Here is a 23,001-nt window from a genome sequence, read left to right as displayed (position 1 = left end):
GTATTTATTCTTTTCTGTTAAAAGTTTTTGTTATTTTTGTATTTACATTTACATTTTAGTCATTTGGCAGATGCTTTTAATCCAAAGTGACATAGTGACTTACAAGTGCATAGGTTTTTCCACAGGTTAAAAGCATCAAATCCATAACTAGTAAAAGAGACTGAGCCCCTCAAATCACCACAGAGGAAGAAAACCATGCAAGTGCAGGTCGAGGAGGATGAGGACAGAGGAGAGGGATTTGGCTCTAGCAGAGTGGAGTGCCTCAGAGACCGCAAGTAGGGCGGTCTCAGTGGAGTGAAGCCGGATTGGTTGGGATCATGAAGATTGTTCTGGAGAAGATGAGTTGACAGTTGGGAACAGACCACACGTTCCCAAGTTTTAGAAGGGAAGAAGAGAAAGGCAGGTAGTTGTTCAGAGCAGAGGCGTCAAGAGTAGGTTTTTTGAGCAGGGGAGTGACTCTGGCCCTCTTAAGGGAAGAGAGCATATTGCCAGAAGAAAGGGAGGTGTTGATTAGAGAGGAGAGAAAAGGAGAATGTCATTAGAGATGGATTGTAGAAAGGGAGAAGGGATGGGGTCAAGAGGACAGGTGGTTGCACGGTGGGATCAAAACTTGAGGAGTTTCAAAGTGTCAGAGTCAGAGAGGGGAGAAAAAGAGGATCGGGAGTTAAGGAATTTAGGAGGGTCAGCAGGGGGAGAGGTTGGGGAGAAGGAATTGCGGATGTCATCTACCTTCTTTTCAAAGAAGGAGACAAAATCATCAGTTCTGAGTGATGGGGGGGTGAGAAGAAAGGAGAAGGTTGAACATATGATAATGAGGGGGCAGTTCAACGAATGGTTGGTCGACATCAGAGTGCATAGATCAATTGTACTAGCTCCTTAGCTCCACCCAATGGAGTATGCAAGGAAAGGATGTGAGGAAAGGACAACTGAGGCAACAACTGAGCAACTGAGGAAACGTGTATTAGGAAAATCTTTCAAGCATCAGTTTGAAGCCACGTCAATTACAGACCTGGCAGATGGGGAGAGGTGGATCTACAGGTTGATCATTTATACATCACGTGTTCCAAAAAAAATTTCTCAACAAAGGATACACTGCTGGGTTCCTCCCAATGGCCCTTGGGTGCCTCCCAATACTTGTAGAAAAATGTAGTCCAGGATGTAGGCGTAGATATGTCAAAAGACGACCATCAAGAGAAGACTGCGACAGCCGTCATCCCCATAGCAAGCCACAAGAATAGACTGGCCAGGTTGCAGTTTGCAAAAACGTACATTTAAAAAACTTCTGGGACAAAGTGTTATGGATAGATGAGATGAAGATCAACCTGCACCAGTGTGATGGAAAGAGGAAAGAGTGGAGAAAAAAGAAAAAGCAACAGCTCATGGTCCAAAGCATACCACGTCATCTGTCAAACACGGTGGAGGCAGTGTTATGGCTTGGGCGTGTATGGCTGCAATTGGAACTCACTCACTATTGTTCATTGATTTTGTACCTTCTGTATGAAAGTATACAGAAACATCTTGTCTGCTCATGTCAAAGCAAATGCCTCAGAACAGATTGGACAAAGCTTCATCATGCAGCCGGACAATGACCCAAAACATACAGCAAAAGAAGCCAAAGGATTTATTTGGGGTAATAAGTGGAATGATCTTGACTCGCCAAATCAATCACCTGACCTCAATGCAATTGAATATGCATTTCACATACCAGACTGAAGGCAACTAGCCCCCAAAATAAGCTGCTGTACAGGCCTCGCAGAGCATCACCGGGAAAGATACCCAACATGGGATGTCTATGGGTTGTAGACCTCAGCCAGTCATTGATGGCAAAGGATTTGCAACAAAATATTGAATATGATTTCTATTTGTGTTAATTTGTCCAATTACTTTTTGTCCACTAAAATTGGGGGGGACTATGTAGCGGCCTGTAGCGTAGTGGTTAAGGTACATGACTGGCACCCGCAAGGTCAGTGGTTTGATCCCTGATGTAGCCACAATAAGATCCGCACAGTCATTGGGCCCTTGAGCAAGGCCCTTAACCCTGCATTGCTCCAGGGGAGTCAACTGTACGTCGCTCTGAATAAGGAACGCCTGCCAAATGCCATTAATGAATGTATACAAAGGGGTCACAAAGCAGCACAACGGTGACATTATCTCATGGTAAGTCACTCCTTCTCTTGCATTATTGCATAAATATCGACCAGCTGAACTGCCATAGACAGTAACAGAGGGCCATGCAGCTAGTACAGATTGCAAGTTCCTGCTTGGCCAGAGGTGTCGTTATTGAACAACAAGGGCAGGGCCTTCCCTGCTGATTGTAACCCTCTCTTCTGGCCTGCAGATCCACGGCAAGCACTGGTCTAAGCAAATTTATTCCAGTCCTTAGGTGCATCACTGAAGTATGCACATTATCAACATCCATGGAGTAAGACAACAAAGGACAGACAGTGTCAAATGTATTTATATTGTTTGCAACTTCAGCTTGCAGAGAATAATGAAACAATTGAATACAATAGATTGCTTAATGAAGTCTGGTGGTGCACAGACAATTGATTCCTCTTCGCAGAAAGATGCGATTATGGGATTTAAAATGGCACTGTCCATAATACTGATGAGTTTATACATTTATTTCAAAAGCTTCAGTAACAAGCAATACATACTGATCTTGGACAATAAATACTGTACAATAAAATATCTAGAGCCAGTTTTTACACAATATCACAAAAGATCATGCTAAATCATACTTCATTTTAGCATTTCTTTAAAGTAACCCCTTTACAATGAAGACACAAACAGAAATTACAAAATGTTGGTACAATGCATATTTATATATTGTATATTCACATGTATAAAGTGCCTTTCATAAACACGTGATTTTCAAAATGTGAGATGTCATAGCACATATTTTTAAATAGTTTTCCTGAAAAGACATTTGTGACGTAAACTTTCAGTGTAAAACCCAGCAATGTAGAGGCCGTGTTTTGCCAGACCGAGGCAAAGCAAACTTTTTAAGAGTGGAGGAACAAGAAGTTGACTATTCATCAGTTATTTACAGTTAAATATTTTGCTAAAGAAAAAGCACCAGGAACATTGTATACTTAAACCACTTACAGTTTCATTTTCAAACATCCCTTAATGTTCATGGAATACTTATTTAAAAAAGCAAGCCATGTTGTCTCCTTGTTTTATTATCTGTTGATTATCTGTTGCCATAATATCTCAAAAGTGGTCCACCATTGACTTGCATAGGCGGTTGACTGCATAAATCAATACTAACACCATTCCTCCACAACTTGGATCACAGGCCAGAATACATGTCCACCTCCAGGTGCACACATCAACTTAAAAATACACAAAGACATCAGCCACTGGAATGTCTTAAACCAACCAAAAACAAAAGACAAAATAAACCAGTACAATATTGAACAGATGTCACTAAGCCCCTGAAGCTTTTGAAGTTTTTTCTCTCTTGCAGTTCTGGAGGACAGATATGGCACCACCCACTGAAGAGAGGCAGTTTAAGCTGCTCTCTGGAGACATGGCAACATGGGGGAAATAGTTTCAAAATAAAAGCTTTTTAGAACACCTGCCAAAGAAATCATCAGAGATACGGTCATGTGGGGAGAAAAATATTACCCTTTCCCTGCACAATGACAGCTCACTCCATTCTCAGAGATAATATTTTAAACTATTTCAGTTTTTAGTGTTGGGAGTTATTTCAGTCTGTGTTGAAGTGAGAGTCAGCCCCAGAGTTCGTCAGAACTACTTCAGTGTTGATTTAATATGCCATTACACTAAAACAAGTTTCACTACTTGAGAATCATCTCAGCAGAATCTCAGTTGGTTCTTGAGTTACCCATACACTGTTTTTAAATTTTATGGCTTGACATGGATCACACCTCATTTCAAAACCAGCCTGCCTGGAATGGTCCCTGCTTGGACTGGAGTGGGTGTGGGATGATGAAGCAAACATTCTGTTAAAAATTTGATGACTGTGAATTCAAGGAAGATATAGAAGTTGCTACTGTCCACCACAAAAGCACTCAAATACAAACACAGCAAGATACAGCACTTATATATTACACAGACAACAGCAATAGCTCTGCTCTTATGCTGGATGATGTGGAGGTCAGTAAGAATTTGGATAGATTTATGCTGTGTGTGAGTCTTTATGTGTGTATGTGTGTGTGTGTGTGTGTGTGTGGGCATTTGTGTGTGTGCGAGCGTGTTAATGTGTATTTGTTCTCTGGTCCTGTCCAACATTTGCCGTGGTGGGACTCCAGACGTGGGAGGTCTTGGGTTCCAGTTCTGGTTTCCGGGTCCGATTTTGGGTTGGAGTTTGGGAGGGCTCAGTACTCCCGGGCTTCCTCCAGCTCATTCATGAAGATGTCCTGGTGGGGGTTCTCAGTGCAGTGCAGACCGTTGTTGGGCGGCCGTGCCACATGGAATCTGGTCCAGTCCCCTTTGCACAGGATCCAGGGCAGGACGTCTACCTTGAAGTGCAGCTCGGGGGAGAACTCAGTGCTGATGAAGTCGGGCGTGCCGGCTCCCTTCCCCCGTGTGATGAGCCGCATGCGGTCATCGTAGCAACATTGCTGGGCCGCCAGCGTGCCACTGTCGGCCGCCAGCAAGGAGCGGGCGCAGAAACGGGCCGTGGGCCTGTACACATCCAGCCTCTCCTTCTGGGAGCTGGCATCGGTCCAGCGGTACTGCTTTCTCAGAGGCTCATCGAAGATGTCCACCATGCCGTAGGCCACCTCCGAGGGGAAGGTACAGGGGCAGCTAGGTAGCTCCGTCAGTACCTGCTGGAGGTACCGCTGCAGGAAATCGCTCTTGCAGTTAAGCCACTTTTCACAGCTGTCCACCTCTATGGCAGAGAGAGAGTGAGAAAGTGAGAGAGATCCCACCCACACCAACCACAAATTAATACAGACCTGCTGCTAATGAAAATTGATTGTGCGAGTAACAGAGGGAGATAATGAAATAATGTTATAGGTATAGCTGTGAGTTAGGTTGTCTATAAGCTGTCTATGGGTTGTCTATAATATAATATAGTTAATACCTTTGTTTGCTATAATAGAAATTCAATACAAATTGTACTGTATGTGAAACACATAGGTGGATGGCTCTGGCCTGCATGTATTCTGAGAAGATAGGCATGGTACCTACTTACCTGCGTTGAAAATCTCTGTGCCATTCTCTGTCTCATAGGGGATTAGTTCAGTTACCGCATTGCTTTCATCTGTGAGGCCAGAGAAAGTCATAGGGCAGTGTCAGTTTTTTACCACAGCTTAGAGCAGGGCTGTCGAACTCCAGTCCTGGAGGGCCGCAGGGTTTGCCGGTTTTTGGTGTGTTTAAGCACGAGAGATGCATTTCGAAGTCCACACACCTTGTTCTCAAGGCCTTAATTGGCTGCTGATTGAAAGGAAATCACAAATACCAGCCAACACTGCAGCCCTCCAGGACTGGAGTTTGACACCCCTGGCTTAGAGGAAGAGGAAGGGGAGTTTAGGTGAGGATCTCCTGGTATTTTTCACCATGTTGATCACCATGTGAGATCACATATTCTCCAAAAACAGATATTGACCTGGTTTAGTGAAAGACACCTTTGTGTTTAGAGGAAGGACTGAGGTTTAGAGATTCAGATGTTTTTTGGAAAGATAGATAAATAGCTAAATTTGAGATTAGAGAATTATTTACGTGAAATGTAGAATTTAAAGATCAGTGCTGGTGTAGAATGAAGGATGCAGATTATGATGATGTTACTCTGAACACTACAGATTACTGTAAACATTCAAAGTGTATGGCAGATGAGATACAGAGGGCCACAGAACTGTCACCTGGACACTGCTGGACATCACAGGTCCTGGTCTCTGTCGCCGTGCAGGAGTAGCCACATGAACGGGTGCGCTTTTGGTCACCTTGACCACAGGAGACGCTGCATGGTGACCAGGCACTCCACTCCTCCTTGTTCTCCTCTGAGGGTACAGGAAAGCAAAAAACTAAAATCTGGCCATTTTATTGTTTAAAATGGCTCTTTCCTCTCATGTCTGAGACTGATACTGTCTTCATGCTGCTATGTACTGGGGACTAAAGCTGGGGCATTGTCTCTTTCTCTCTCTCTGCATTCTAGGAGTTTGGTGTCTGAGATGATCCAGGTCATGAGAGCATGTGCACAGAGTGAACTTTTTATTTTTCTTTCCCTCTATAAATACTGTATGATATAGTTTTACTATTCTGTTTGTTTCCATTTAGTTGGTGTAGCTGTTTCACTTTTTGTTTTGATTTCATATTGCTCATTGCAGGTGAACAAGTTTGCCATGAAAATATTTATTATGCATCCTGTATGAATAAAGAGGTAATTATATCTCTAAAAGAATAGCGCTTTGTTAGTCAGTTGATGGAGAATGTTTTTCTTAATGATGTTTATCAAGTGTCACCGTTAGCTGTTCCTTCTATGAGGATTACTGTATCAGAAGTGCCCCCATTCATTCCTAACGAGGTGCTGGAGCAAGTGCTTCAGGAAGTTTGTTTGCACAATCAGAACAATAAGCCTCAAAAAATTAAACATGTCCGGTCTCTGCCCAAATAGATTTTTAACTCCAGAATAAATGTAAATGATTCCCACACACTGTATCTTGCAGTAATGTCATGTTTATTTATTTCAGTCAAAAGACCTTCACAGGTTTCCCAGACATCCTGGATTTATTTTGACACAGTGTCCTGGTAAACCTGAAAATGCCAAATGATTGTCTTGAAAACCAAAACAAAATGATTGTCATGGAAAATACCATCCACAAAAAAAAAAAAAAGCCAAAACCACAATTGCCCCAGTCTGTGATCCCACTGTCCATGATTGCAATAGCTTCACCCCTATATACAATACTCCAATGCAGCACAGGGAACAGCCCCCTCTGAGTAGAGTGTATCAGACCTGTGAACACAACAGTCCGAATCTGCAGGAGGCAGTGGTGTTGGACACATCCACTACCGGCACCATGACATTGAAGGGGTTTGAGCTCCGGTTAAGTGTTGAGAATAGTGGAGAGGGCATAGTGCCCGAGGTGCCTGTCATTGGGAGTCAGGGTTAAGGATATGGAGCATGATTATGCATCAGTCTGTGTCTGTCCTGTATTTAAGTAGGGATTTATATTCAATGGATGACGTGGGAGATTTTTTAGTCATTGGTGTGCAGAAATTGGTTGGTTTGTATTTTTTTGATCGGAAGAATTTTTTCTGATCTGAGGAAGCTACATGAGTGTTTTCACATGAGTCTCATGTAGGCGTGCAGTACTCTTTATTACCCAAAAGGGTGCTTCACTTTGTGGAAGAACTGTTGGCCTGTTGCACTTCTCTGCACAGACAATAAAATACTGTCAAATGCTTTACCCAATAGACTTAAAGAGTTTTTGGAAATGCTTATTCATAAAGAATAACATTGTTGTCAATCTATCATGGATAACTGATGCAAGATGCCTTGGCTGTATGCCATTTGTACAGTATAGTCTGGAGATTGGTATTTTGTCTCTTGACCAATAGGCATTCATGCGTTTTTGCTCTTCACTCTATGGGCTTTGGGTTTGGGCAGGGTTTTTGGATGGGCTTGCAGTAGAGGGTGTCATGCCTAGTAAAGGTGGATGTGGTTTGAGCAGTCCACTGCCGGTCCAGAGGGGGATTAGACAGGGGTGCCTGATTTTGAGCCAGCTATATAGCTTCTCCTACTGAGCTTAGCCTTAATTGTGTCATGCTGATAATGCCAATGTCTGTATTAATGGCGAGAAGGATACTCAGGTGTTTGGAGGAGAGCTTGAGGATATATGGAGATGCCTCCTATGCCAAGATCAACTGGGAAAACAGTGTGGCCTTACAGATTCAGAGATGGGGGAAAGGTCAGCACCCAGTTAGCCAGACAGGATTAGGTGGGGGAGTGAGGGTATGAAAGTCTTATCAGGGGAGGCTTATCTGAGGCTTATCAGGGGAGGAATTAGGAGGGAGTAGTGGAGAAGGTATGTGCCAGACTGCTATAATGGAAATGGCTTCTTCTCCAGCTGTCATACAAGGGGAAGGTTCTAGTGGTCAATAACTTAAGTGACCTCAACTTTATGACACATATTTATTGTTTTACCTCTGCCATTTGCCCTGAAGATTCTTGTGGATTTTGTCATCTGGCCTCCACTGAATTGGGACTCTGGTTAGTATCTTCCAGTGTGTGAAGTGGGGCCAAGGCCTAATGGACGCTGTCACATGGGTGATGGTTTTTAAGCTCCAGGCAACACAAAAGCTGTGGAATCATTATGGACTGAACTTGCTGTATAGGGCACCCCTGCTGTTAGGAACAGCTGGTCACCTGCAATATGACAGGCTGATTGTTTTGCTGAGGCCTGGGGAGGCAGGCCTAACTGGATGTAAGCCATTTATTGAGTGAGTGCTTCAGACTTGAGTATACCTGTTGATATGTCCAGGATATATGTTTGAAGAACCTCTTTTCTTTCATGGTTTCATCACTGCAAGTACTCCATTTTGAGGTCAGGGCTTCATGAGGATGGGTGTGTAAAACTCGACCATCTTCTTATAGCCTCCAGGACCATAAGACTGTTACATCGGGTGGTGGAGGTCTGTGAGCCCCTGTCAGGTCTTTTGAGGACTGGTAGGGACAAAGGCAGCATACTTCACTGGTGTGAAGGTGGTGCACAGATGGTCTCTGACAGAGATGAAGGCATAAGTGAGTTTTTTGGCCCGACAGTTTCCTGAAAAGCAGCTGGCGGTTCCTGTACAAGCCGCCCATTGAAATGCGGGCAGCATACCTCCACTGGAGAATTTGGCCCATGTATGGACAAAGAAAGCAAGCTGTGCAAAATCTGGTCAATTTTGCTTCTTGTGTTGCAAAGCTGGCCAGACTAGGAGCAAAAAGATCCAGAATGTGCTGGCTGTGGATCATGTTTTGATGATGAAGCCGATGTCTTTGGGCTGGTAGGGAACATGGAGGGCTTCATCCACACATGTGTGTAGGGGGTTCTCTATGCATGTTTTGTTTACATATCAAGCACTGTGTTTTTTCTCTCTTTCTTTTTTCTCTTGCTTCTTTTTTGCTACCCATTACATTACAATGCAGCTATATACCCATTTTGTTTAGATTTTTTGATGTAAGGTCAAACCTTGTCAGTTTTTATTTAAGATTTGAGAGAGTATGCAAGAGGGGGGAGGGCAAAAGAAAACAGGGCAGTAATTTTGTTGTCCGGCCCTTTAAAGGCCCCAGAATTCTTGAAACAGCTCAAAAGAGGGGCCGCGTAGAGTGAGGGCCCTGGCAGGGTCTGGGGGGCTGGAACAAGAAGAATAGTGGAGGCTTCAACTGTCTGCCCCGGTCAGCCGCTGTGCCTAATCTCCCCTCTAATTGAACAAAAATATGAGCTGTTTGTTCCGGGGACCAACCCCATACCGCTATTAGTGAGCAACTCAGTCGGCACTTCAAAGGGACCAGTGTCAGCTTCATACAGGATTGCACAATGGCCTGATGGTCCAATGGTCCAATGCCCTCTCCCTCTCTTCATTTTCTACCCTCCTATCTTTTTCTTTCTCTCTTGTCTGTCAATCTCTCATCATATCCTCCCTTGTTTCTCCCTCTGTTTTCACCTACCCTTCTCACTCTAGCCCCACACTTTGTACTTTTTGGTCTTTTACTTTCTGTGTTAATGCTATGCAGAAGGATTTAATGGGCATAATGTAAATACTTTTTTTAACATGAATTACATTTATATTGCTGGATATTTACCGAAGCAACTCAAGTAACTACCTTGCTCACATGTGGCAGTCCCCCACTTAAAAATCAAACATATGACCGATCCAGTTCTCTAACCATTATGCTGCACTGCTGCCCCAGGAGAAGGTGAGAGGGAGTAGGACGGATAGGGATAGAGAGATGAGAGAGGAGGGAAGAACAAAGTGGGTGATAAAGAAAAAAAGATGGAAATGCTTAGGAAGCCAATGAGTAAGGGAGACAGAGAAAGAGAGAGGAGATAGCAGGAAGAAGGAGAAGGGAATGGTGGAGTGGGAGAAGGCAGGGGAAGGGAGGGGTGGAGCTTTCTATCCACTCACCGTAAGTGCCTTTGGTGTCCCACCCCTTGCTCCACTGCCTGTCCCAGTCTCCTCCCACCCCACTCAAGGCCGACTCTTCATCATCATACTCCAGCGCATAGTCCTCGGCCGAGTCCTCCACGCTTACGCGTCCTGTCCCGTCCTCTTCTGAGTCAGAGTACCCCCAGAACAGGGGCCAGAACAGCTTCCGGTTGCCCAGCCAGGTCTCAGGGGACAGGGGCTGGTCCCCACGACCTTTGGCTGGCTCCATCTCGTTCTCTGTCCGGGGCTGATCCACAACCTCAATGGTCACCTGCTTGGAAAAACTGCCCTTATTAGCCTTATTCCAGTAAGGACCTGGCTCAGCTCATTGACCGCTTAACTGTCCCTCATTTTCATTCCCCAACTGTCTCAATGAATATTTTAGAAATCCAACAATTAAATGTATTTAAGTCTGAAATGATGCTGCATATGCAGTGCCACCAGCCATAAAACGCAAGACCAGGGGTGCCGAAACATGTGCCATGGGGGGCCAAGAGTATGCAGGTCTTCATTCCATTTCAACCTATCAGTATGCCACTAATCAAAATCATTTCAAACAATAGCAAACAATTATGCAACCTCTTTCTCATATTTCACATATCAGGCTTCTTGAACTATCATGGGCCTAATGTTGCCAAACGACAATAACAGACTCCAAAGGCAATCAAAAGCCTAGAAGCTGACTAGATACTGAAACCTTTCTTATACATGCACAAAAAAAGTTATTGAATACACTTGACTATTGAAAAGCAGCTGAGAAGCCAACTGTCCAAATACTTTTGGTCCCCTAAAATGGGGTGGCCATGTATAAAAAGGGATGTGATTCTTACATACATCACCCAATATGGACGTAAATACCCTCAAATTAAAGGGGACAGAGCCTTTTTTTTTTTTTATGGGTTGGCAAAAGCGAGTACTGACGTGGCTTCAAACTGGCATTTAAATGAGCGAGGACATTATATTTGACATTAATATTTGGACATTACATTTTCTCGATTCCCTGTCAGAACATCCTTTTCTTGCTTTATTTTCTTGCCTCTCCTGATAGGTGGAACAAGGAAAGGAAGTGGAAAAGAATAAGCAGTTGGAATGAGCCCCAGGTCTCTCCCCTGATTTCGAGTAGATAGCACGTGAGGGAACGGAACGCACTGCCACTGTTACATCCTATGCGTAGAACCCTGCTCTGGTTAGGAGAAATGTGTGTGAGTGTGTGTGAGTGTGTGTATGCCTTCGAGTGTGACTCTGAGTTCCTCATCTTACCTGAATGTTGGGGTTTTGTGCATTGAGTTCGAGGCCTGTGAGATCTGGAAGTCGGTCTAGTACGAAGGGACGTGCCACCTCTTCAGGCTCTGGTTTTGGCAGAAATCCCAAAGACTGCTGGTGGCGCCACCTCCTTTTGTGGCGGCGCAGAGTAGACCATGCACTCTGCACGTGGTTGTGCTCCTGAAAGACCTCCGCCCCATGGTGGGCACCCCTGGAAGGTGTTCTTGATTGTGCCTGCTGAAAAAATATTGTCTCATTTCATTTCAACATCCAATAAATCTTGATCAACAGAAATTGGACTGAATGCTTTGACATCCATCTTGTCAAATGTGCTTCAGTTGCATAGGCAAAGCTTTGGTCATGACATGAAGTTGTAAACTGTGTGAGCTAATCTCTCCCCAAATTAGAGATGCAGTTTGTGGCAGCTGTAGCCAGTCTTTGGCTGCACAGATATGTTGTGCCCCTGCGCCATGTGAAATAGAGCAATTCTGGTTACATAAGTAACTTGTTAGGGTAACGTGCTGCTGCACAACCCACAAAGCAGCTTTCTGCTCCATCTCACAGTTACAAAAATGTGCACAGTCACCATATGCCCTGATATAGTGCTTATACATGTTTCTTCTCCCCACATTTAATCAAATTCTCCCACAGTCGCAGATGTAAGTACACAAGCCAACCAAGACTAAATGTGATTTACCAAACAATGGTATGGATTTTAAATGTCTATATGGAAAAAAAGGCTGGGCCAGCATACCGTTTGCCAAAGGCACACATTTCCATTTAAGCATGTAGCATACCTTATCTACAGCAGCTTACATTTAAATAAAAATTGGATTGAAAAGCTGGATTAATTGAAGCAATTCGGGTTAAGAATCTTCCTCAAAGATATAATAACCCCCACCTGGGAATTAAACCTATAACCTGTACAAGCTGAGTGCCTTAACCATTATGCTAAATTAACAACCACGCAGGTTACCTTAGCCCAAGTTAATCTTCAGCAAACATTAATGCAGGGCCAGTTCCAGAGCTGTGAATTCCTTTGTTTTATTTTTTACTTTGGAGAGTTATTCTCATTGATTATTGCACTCTGTGGCTAGATCTAGCAACCACATCTACTTGATGAATTAGAGCCCTGTCTGATGCTATGCATCCATACTATCAAAGCAAAAGCCCGCTTTAGAGTTCAGAGCTAAAAAATGGGCAAAGAAGATGTTGTCATAGAAGATATAATTCAGAGATTTGGAGTGAGATGGTGTAAGATGGAGCAGCATTTGCCGTTCCAATCTTTTCTCCAAATGTTACATTAAATGAAGTAGGAGAATATGAAATAAGCTCAGACAGTATTGTGATTTTGTTGAAAACATACTTATGACTGGGAGTGTATAAGCAACGGGTAGAACTTAATTGCAGTGGTAAATTGAATCAGGTGTAAAACATGCGTGGTAGTTGCAGACCACAAACAACAAGCCACCAAGGAAAGCTGAACTTTCGGATACTGTTAGAGCAGAAGTATCATCTCTGTTTCAGCTGAAATGGAGAGATTTAGGAAAGCAATAACGCGATTTCAACCAAAATCAACATCCATCCATCCATTATCTTAACCCGCTTATCCTGAACAGGGTCGCAGGGGGGCTGGAGCCTATCTCAGCATACATTGGGCGAAAGGCAGGAATACACCCTGGACAGGTCGCCAGTCCATCGCAGGGCACACACACCATTCACTCACACACTCATACCTACGGGCAATTTAGACTCTCCAATCAGCCTGACCTGCATGTCTTTGGACTGTGGGAGGAAACCGGAGTACCCAGAGGAAACCCACGCAGACACGGGGAGAACATGCAAACTCCACACAGAGAGGTCCCGGCCGACGGGGATTCGTACCCAGGACCTCCTTGCTGTGAGGCGGCAGTGCTACCCACTGCACCATCCGTGCCGCCCCAAAATCAACATATCAATGGAATATTGTAGCGTATAGTAGCCTAATTTACTGTAGAAAGTTTCCTTGCTAGAATGGTACATAAAGGGCTTGGATAAATCACAGAACTTGAGAATGCAAGAACTTGAGAATGATCGGATTGCCGGAGAAAATGGAAGGATCCGGTCTGCTCATGGAATTACTTGGGGAAGAAGTCTGACAGAGCTGGACAAAAAAGCCGAAGAGTATTGTTGTACAATGTCACCGGTTTACAACCAAGGAGATCATACAGGCAGCAGGTAAAAAAAAAAAAAAGACTTTTCAATACTAAGGCCACCACATTAATCTGTTCGCTAAACCAGCGAAGTTCTCACACAACTTATGATAACATACAGGCTTAAAGGTACAATAGGTAATTTCGGACTCCTAACGGTCAGGAGAGGAATTTCAACAACAAACAGCCTCAGACCACAACACTGTTTAAGCTTCCCACAGTCTATGAATATAACGCACAATATAAAGCGTTATTATACAGTTCAGTGCTCTCTCGTGCACTGTTTTGGAAAACTGACTGTGACAAACGCCTGCCATTTGTTCGCAGTGTTCTCGTAAGAAAATGTTTGCCAAACAGGTGATTTTCTGAAATTTTGACTTTGATGCTATTTATATTTTTTGTCTTTTTGAAGTTTTCACTTTAGTTAACCAACTATATTGTGAGCAAGCAAGTTATCTGGCTATGTAACTAGCTGGCTATATAACTAAGTTATGATAGTCCACCACAAATGATGCAACGTAGCTCACAGTTTGAGAGAAATCAAGGTTTAACTAAACACGGATTATTGAACACCTAAAGAGGTAAAAGGAAGTGTAGCTGCACAAATTGCACTCCAGACAAGCGATCACTGAAACTCTGTATACTATTGCTTATCTAGTTAAAAAATGATACGGGCTATTAGCTATTACTAGTTAGCTTCCCAAATTGACAAATATCCACCTAAAGCACAACAGTTGTGCAATTGCGACTAAAAAAGCCTATATTTTATCATAAGTGGATACTTGTAAATTTGTCAAGCTAACTACAGCTAATTTGCTTGTTGCTACTGATAACAAACTGATATGGTTTTAGAATTAGATATGTAGTCTTTGCTTGGATAATAAGCAATAGTATACAGAGTTTCAGTGATCACTTGTTGGGAGTGCAATTTGGGCAGCTACACGAAAATAAGCCCCGACACCATTGGCTGTGGTTGTTAGAACCAATTTTCAACAAATGAGCTTGAAGACTTGTACAGTTGTACAATGTTTTGATAAATTTGGCAGCCCAACAAATGTACACTTTGAAACCGGAATTTAATGGTTAAACACAGTCAACATATCAGTGAGCCTTTTTCAATGATAGGAAGGGATTCACAATGGTCTTGTAACAATGTTGTAACACAGAAATCTTTTAGCTTAATGTAAAATCACCATGTTCCGAATACCTAGTTAGCTCACCATGTTCCAAACAGTGCAACTTTCATAATGAATAACCAAAAAATTACTTCCAGATCAGCTTTGGTTTTTGTGTAAATGGTTGGCATTTATATAGCACCTTTATCCAAAGCACTGTACAATTGATGCTTCTCATTCACCTATGCATAAACACCAACGGCGATTGGCTGCCATGCAAGGCACATCTCGTCAGAAGCATTTAGAGGTTAGGTGTCTTGCTCAGGGACACTTCGACATACCCAGGGGAACCGGCAACCCTCCCACTGCTTATACAGCGGTCTTCTGAACAGAGAGACGTTGTGCAGTTATTTCTCTTTAATTATTGGTCCAGTTCACAACAAATAAGCAAGCATAATCATAAACCACATTCCTCAGGAGCAAAATTTTGATTGAACAGACGTTAACTTCAGGTGGAAGTGGCCGCTTCCCCTTTTATTGTTCAAAACACAGTGAGTTTAAGTTACAAGAAACAAGTGCGATTCCCAGCAAAGCTGACAATTATACAGCAAATTCATTCCAACTTGGGGGGGGGGGGGGGGGGGGGCATCAAAAGATGGCAATTAAAGATTATTTTCTGGCAATTAAAGAAGGACCATTTTTTTCTCTCCTTTTTACTGTCTACGGCACTTAAACTTAAAAAACTTTTTGTTTGGAGAGTAAGATATGGAGAGTAAGATATGGGAGGCTCAAGGGCTGGGCCAGAGGAGAAGGGGGAGAGGGGAGGAATTAAATACGTAAATATTGTTTTTTGTGTTATGGGGTTTCATGTTATTGTTTGTTATTGTTATTGTTATGGGTAATTGTTGTAGCGCTTCTTTTCTTGACACAAGCTTAAAAATGACATACCCAAAATAAAATAGTTACTATTCTTGAACCCTTTTGACTACAGGCATAACCCTGGTCTCTTCTGAAAGGTAGCCCTTTCGGGTTTGTATTCCAGTCAGAATTACTCCAAATATTACTGAAAAAAAGTTGCAGAAGCTCAAACATAGTGAAAGTGGAAAAGATTTTCTGTATTTGACTAGATGCAGATTATTATAGCTGTGGCTTGTGCGCTTGGACGCAATGGAAGTCACAACACTGGACAAATCCCCTTTTATATATACCAAAAAATGAGCATTCTGCATAGTTTTTTTCTTATCTATGCAGTTTTCCAAAAAGCACATTTTGACTCCAAGAGAACACATGGAAACAAAGTGATATTACGGGTCTTCTAAAACTCTGCTTGCCTGTGTTTGCACTTCCCCCTGCCTGTCACCCTCCCCTACCTCTCTGTCCCAAACTCCTTGCAGCTATCCTCAGACAGCAACAGGTCGAGAAGATCTTAAAAAATAAGTACAATAATCACAATACTAATATATACTTGTATACTAATACTCTATATTCATTTATTTAAGTTTTGTGAAATACCCAACTCCCATCAGCAAGTCAAACATTTTCCATAATTTCACATGATATTTATTATTCAAAAGCAGGCTTGCTCCTTAATTATAAGCATACTGAATAATAATAATATATTTAGAAAATGTATATAGCAGCTCACCGATATAAAATTGGGTCATGTCACTGAAAATGTTGTGTTGTCAACGGTCTTTTCGCTGTCTTCCTCAGAAATATTCACTCAGACGAGAGATTCCTTGGAACTCCTCCAAAGGAAGTCGGCATTGCAAAATACATTTTTTGACATCAACATTTTTTGGCAAAAAATCTCAATAACTGCAATAACAATAAGTGCAACAGACTCCGAGTGTGTATTGAAAATGCTACAGTTTTGTTATGCAGGCAAAAAAAGCTCCTTCAAATGCTTCTTATTCGTTACTTCGATACCATACCTCTAGCCGGTTCTAGGCTCAGCTGAAGTTACTGTATTTTTTGCTCATGGGGATCATGCCTTTAGTGTAGAACAGGATTACTGATAGAAAACCTTGTACATGGGCTCTTATTGTTCCAGAGAGCCTATAAGAAACATACCTCACCGGCCCAGCCCGAGAATTGGAATCGATGGGGCTTGTAGACATATGGAGAGTGCTGTACACTGATAGCAGGGATTATACCTTTTATTAATCTGCACAAAAACTCAAGACTGGATTATTTCCTGATATCACTTGTTTCAAAAGTAAAAGATATTGAAATAGGTAATATAATTATTTCAGATCATCCTCCGGTAAAGTTAATTATGAAGGAAGAAGAATAAGTACCATAATCGTATAAATGGAGATTAAATATCTCATTGTTTAAGGTTGATGACTATATTACTATCTGGGATACATCGAAGGCATACCTAAGGGGGGAAATGACAACATATTCTATATGGAAAAGAAGAAACAGCTTGAAAAAGAAAAAGTTAGCAAAGAACATTAAGCGACTTTTTAGGGAGGAACTGCACAAACTCTTACAGTTAAAACCTAAGCTTAATATGGAACAGACAAGGAATATTGAGGTAGAAATGGGATATTCAGAATTTGCTTTGAAGAGGGTGATAAGGGTTGTAAGGAAGAAGAATATTCAATCTAAAATCTCCTCCATTGTAGATAACGGAGCAGTGCCCTTCTATGGAGATAAAGAAGGTATTTTTTATTTTATTTCTATGAAAATAAAGTGTAGAGAGATGCACAAATATTTCAATAAAATTGCCACAACTTAACAAGGAAGCCATAGAGAAATTGGAAAAACCTATCTATTGATGACATTCAATAAGCCATGTCTAATTTACCAAATCTCTAGGCTCAGATGGATTTCCAGAGTTTTAGAAAGTATTCATTGAGATACATTCCCCCAAGCTTATAAAACTTCACAAGGGCAAGTGGATGGAACAGCTGCAGAATCATTGTAACCTTATTACCAAAACAAAGGAAAGGGGAAAGATATAGTCAAATGTACAAACTTTAGACAAATTGCTTTATTAAATGTGGATTTCAAGATACTGTCTAAATTGCTAGCTAAGTACTTAATTCACCTGCTGCAGCACTTTCCTTAGATGCTGAAAAAGCTTTCGATCAGGTAAAATGGAAATATTTAACTTTCATTTAATGGGCCATCTTTAAATAAATAGATTTCCTGTATTTACAGTGACCCCAAGGCAGCAGTGGTTACCAATGGAATTATATCTTCTTTCTTCTCTTTAAAAAGAGGAACATGTCAGGAATTATCAAAGAAAAGACTACAACATAATGAACCTTTGCAAGCTGCAAACATCAAGCATCATTTAAATGAATTGGAGCTGTTCATTAAAAACTATGCCGGAAAGAATAATTTGGTGTCTAGAATATAAATTTTTTTTTACAAAAAATCGAAAGGACTACAGGACTCTCTCAGGGAAAAATGGAGTAAAGATTGAAATATAAAAATAAGCAAAGAACAGTGGTCAATAATTTGGAAACCTTCCTTTGAGACTTGTACGGAAGCTAAAACGCAGATGTCTCAATTCAACATAATAAGCAGGATTTATCCTGGCTTTTTAAGGCCAGGATATTAAAAGATAGCAAATGTTGGGAATGTAAACAGAATAATGCAGGACGAGTACATATGGTGATAGAATGTCCTAAATCGAATGCATTTTGGAATATTCTCTGACATGAGACTGATAACTAGGGGCAATGAAAGCAAGAATACAAGTTTAATACAGTTAGGATTACGGCCATCAGAAATTTCTGAGTGGTTAAATTCAGTAATGAACACAGTCAAATTGTTAGCTAATCTATATTGACTCCCTTTTCTTTATATTTAATGATATAATGATATATTTTATATTTATATTTATATTATGGTAAATTATTAATCTGTCATGAGATAATACTATGCCAAGGTGAACCAAGTTTTTTTTCTTTTTTTTCACTTTGGTTGTGTGTTTCTTTTTTTGTATGTGTATGTGTGTATATATGGAACAAAAAAATATATATTCAAAGATTTTCCCAAGGATAGTGCATTCTTTGCCTCCAGCTGACAGTTGCTGCTCTGAACAGAGCAGTGGGGAGCAGCAACACTAATTCCTGCACTATATTTAGAAACAGATTTCTCTTCCGCCTTCACATTAAATTACTTTTCTGCCGAGAGATGGACAGGAAATGGGATCCGTTATTGTGAAAAACTGAATGGCCATTCATAATTTCATTAAACACATGGGTCAGATTTTTCACTGAGGGGCGGAAAAGCCAAGTTTTTCCTTGGTGGCATATTTATAAATCTATATCACATTCCATGATTGGTTTGTTTGGTTGACACCCTTATCCATATGCTTTACATGTTATCCATTGGTAAAGATATTAATTTACTATGGACATCTGGGTAAAGTAACTGGTTTCACAGATACACATGCATACAGATGCAAGCTCTTGCACATGCAAAATACAAACATATCCCAACACTACCTCACGAACAGACACATTTAATCACAAAGAAATGCGCCAAACACACATACACAAACACTCTGCCTTAAATTGGCGCACACATAAGACAGACATGCACACAGCCACTCACACATATGCAAACGTACAAAGCTACAGCTAGTTAATTTCAGATTACCCTCACCGGGGAAATATTCAAGCGACAGCTCAGATTATTAGAAGTCTCTAACCATACTGCTGGATCAGTGTGTAGTCTCCACACACATATTGTACAACTGCAAATGTGGCACCTTTCTCCTTGCTTGCTACCTCGTTTCCCACTCATGGTGCTTTGAACGCTGAAAATGTTGACAATGCAATATGATTTACATGCTATTCCAGCATCAATGCAGTCCACGCCAGACATGCAGATTCAGCATTAGTACTGAATTCACTTTCTAGATGCGTGCACTTACCAGGTGGTATGTTTGAAAAAAGAAGGCCATTCTATGTGTCATAATCTGAGTGGACTGCAAAAGGTGAACCATAACATAACATCTCAATACAGTATAACGCCGTACCATTACTCCTGCATTCTTCTGCAACAATGAGAAGACTGGATGCTAAAATGTGCCTGTGTTTCCTTATTTTACTGATTCAGAAACTTTAATATGGAAAAGCTTGGGTACTCCTGGTAAAATTTCATGTTGTGTTGTGAAAATAAGCTAACACAACCTTTGCAGGAAAAAACATTACATACTTCATTACATACAAGTTACCGGTTCTTTGCTGAATTTAACAGATTGAAAACAATAAATAAAACCGCAGATGTGGCATCTGCAAAAGGGCACCCATTCATTCATTACTTTGTAACACCACCGTAAGCAGAAATCACAGCTGTCTATTCTAGCCAGCCAACATCCTTGCTTTTTAAAAATGTTCCCACTTCCTTCTAGTTCAGAAATATTTTCCAGGCTTCTTGCACTGCATGTTTGAGACCTCCCCATAGATTTTCAATAATATTTAAGCCTGGGGACTGTGGAGGCCATTCCAAAAACTTAACCCTTTGTTCCTTTTAGTAGTTCAGTATTAATTTGAGGTATGTTTTGGATCATTGTCTTGTTGTAATACCGAAACACTTTTCAGCTTCAATTTATTTGATGACTCTGGGACCATAGCTTCTAGTATATATAGTTGAATGCATTCCTGAATCAATTCTTCCTCTTACCAGCACAATAACTCATGTGTAACATTGGCTGCCAGACAACCCTAAAGCATAATAGATCCAACCCACGCCTATTGGCTGGAAATGTGTTCTTTTATTCAATTAAATCCCCTGTTTTTCCCTCCAAGTGTATTTTTGGTGTTTGATTTAGTTTCAGTGCTTTTCAAATCATACTACATCACTGTTCCAAAATGTCTGGCTATGACCATACTATTATATCGACAAGAACTTTTGCATCGGTCTAAAGTACATTATTTTCAATAAAACAAATTAAAATTGACTTTTGTTCTTAAACATGAAATATAAAATTCTCTATTTCTAACATCTTTTAAAAACTAAATCTGTTTTACAAAAATACACGTCTCTTTTATAATGTCACCCTTGTCAAAATGATATTTTGAATAAAGCCTAAATAAAGGCCAAAATTAATTGTTTCAATCAGAATTAAGTGTCAAACCCATCCCTAATGTGGGTTTGAAGCTAGCAAACATTTGAAATGTCACATCTGAATAGAGAAACTGCTTATTACTGCCACGGAAGCTGAACCATTTCACTTAAAATATTGTCACTGCTAAACAAAAAATAGGTGAGATGAGAATTGCTACTTTTGTACCTCAAAAACGTGTTCCCCTCACAACACCCAATACTTAGTCCATCAAACTTCTCCTGTGAGCACAAAGGGGAATATGGGTCTGGACAAAAGTGATCACATTACCACAACTCATCCCTTGTTGGTCAAATTGATGGTGTTACAACTAACCCATTGTTTAAATCGGTCAACATTAATTAATTTACGCTTTGTTTAAAATCTATTTATTTTAACAAGACATCCATAGAACATACCACACCTTCCTGAGTGCGACATATCGTAGAACTTTTTTAACATACATGCCATGCCGTATTTGTTCATTTACACATTTGTTTATGAATGGGCCTCTGTAGCTTCAAGTGTATTCCTGAGGGTAAGGCTGATATCTCCACTCTTGTTAAATGATCGTTAATGTAATATGGCAGATCGTGGTAGTGGTGCAGTAATCATTTGTAAAAGTTCTATAATTTGTGGAAGTTTACAAGAAAATATTTGCTTTTTGAAAACATAGCCTACTGCAAAGAGTGGTGGGATTATTTATTGCATACACATGTCATATAACATTCATCGTTAATCCGCAGCATACACATGGATGCCTTTCCTGCATCTACGACCTTATACGGAATAAACCAACGCTCGATTGGAAAACTATAACTGATGCGAAAGAGCACATACGCATTTCGAGAAAAGACAAATCAGAGATAAAATGGCTGTGGGAGAATCCAGCTATTGTACGGATTCGATCTGCACATAGCCTATGCATGATCTGAGAGAACGAAATATTATAGTTTACTGTAATTATTAGAAATATTGGAATTTATTAATAGTAGTTATTACATAGCATACTATGCACAGACATTCAAAATGCAAATTTTCAGAATACTGCAAAGTTTAAATTAAACGGAAATGTGAACAATTGGAACATGAAAACTGGAAATAAATATCGGAATGTTGGGCTTACCTCCAAAAATACTCTGGTTCTGAGTTGCGGGGTGCTGTTCATATGTTGTTTTGTGGGGAACCCTTTGATAAGTCCCCAAAAAGGCGTTATTAAGACAACCCACAACATCAAAGCTTTCCCTCGGCCTTTTAGCATGTCTCAAAAACGAATAAGCTCGCCTAATATGCCCTTTCAAGTCTGTTGTGCCTGTCCAATGACACAAATTTTAAGAGGTCGCTCGAAATCGTTAAAGCCACTGTCGTGGCGTCGCTTTCTGTGAAGCTTTTCCAGTCCAAGTTTAACATGTAATAACATAAGAAAATGCTCGTTGACAAGATAATGTAAGATAAAATACAGAGTCATTCACATCTTCCTAATACGCTGGATTATTCTAAATCGCGGGCTCAATATAGTCCCACTGACATATATTGAGTCATATATCCGTCATGTTAATTTGATGTATGCAGATGCCTCGATCTGTCTAACGTACTATTTTAAGCTCTCAATTGTTGCTATAAGTTTAGATGTATCTGGCGTACAGTATGTCACGACCAGAAAGTCTTCCCCGCGTACTCCTTTCGTGTCCGCACCGGTGCGTATTTATCTTGCCAACCGCTATGTCAGAGAGTATGGCTTAATTTCCCCCCACAGCGTTGACATCTGGATCTTGAACCGAGGAAACCCAAAAGTCTTTGAATCCTTTATCCAGTCAGAAACCTATCCAAACTGGTTCCAGTGGGTAAATTCCTTCGCTTTGTTATCCACACGGTCTATCCTTTCCGAATCAACTGTCTGCCCTCTCTCTTCTTACCACTGTTTCGGGGTTGTAACAGTCCGAAGTCCTCAGCGCTGGACCTCACTTCCAAAAGCCCCGGTGACGTTGGGAGGAGGATCTCAAAGTGGAGCCGCGCGCATTCAAAAGATAAACTAGAATATATGAGTTTATGAATAAACGTTAGTGTGGTCGCTTCAAAAGTTGTTTCGCTGTTAAAACTTTACCAGTTTAACCTTATAACCGTTACAACCTATTTGGGTTGTGTAGACTAAATAGTGACCAAATTGTGCCTTTTTTGCCCATTCCAAATATCCAGAAAAAAGCATCTCAATTAAGTATTGACTTTCATAGTCATTGATTTGTGTATG

The 23,001-nt window shown here is 41.0% G+C and overlaps 1 protein-coding gene across 1 annotated transcript; it reads right to left on the bottom strand.

The window, feature by feature from the left end:
- Positions 1 to 2,532: 2,532 nt before the first annotated feature.
- Positions 2,533 to 22,619, bottom strand: LOC133129415 (isthmin-2-like). Its single transcript, XM_061243486.1, has 6 exons — positions 21,880 to 22,619; positions 11,371 to 11,610; positions 10,090 to 10,381; positions 5,838 to 5,975; positions 5,171 to 5,239; positions 2,533 to 4,864 (listed from the first exon to the last, which is right to left on the bottom strand). Exons 1-6 carry the CDS (start codon positions 22,012 to 22,014, stop codon positions 4,347 to 4,349), a joined length of 1,392 nt encoding a protein of 463 aa, XP_061099470.1. The 5' UTR covers positions 22,015 to 22,619; the 3' UTR covers positions 2,533 to 4,346.
- Positions 22,620 to 23,001: the final 382 nt, after the last annotated feature.

Source organism: Conger conger, chromosome 5 (assembly GCF_963514075.1).
Source record: "Conger conger chromosome 5, fConCon1.1, whole genome shotgun sequence".
In the NCBI taxonomy this organism is placed as follows: Eukaryota; Metazoa; Chordata; class Actinopteri; order Anguilliformes; family Congridae; genus Conger; species Conger conger.
Note: the sequence above shows the minus strand (reverse complement) of the source record. Positions and strands in the feature narration are given on the sequence as shown.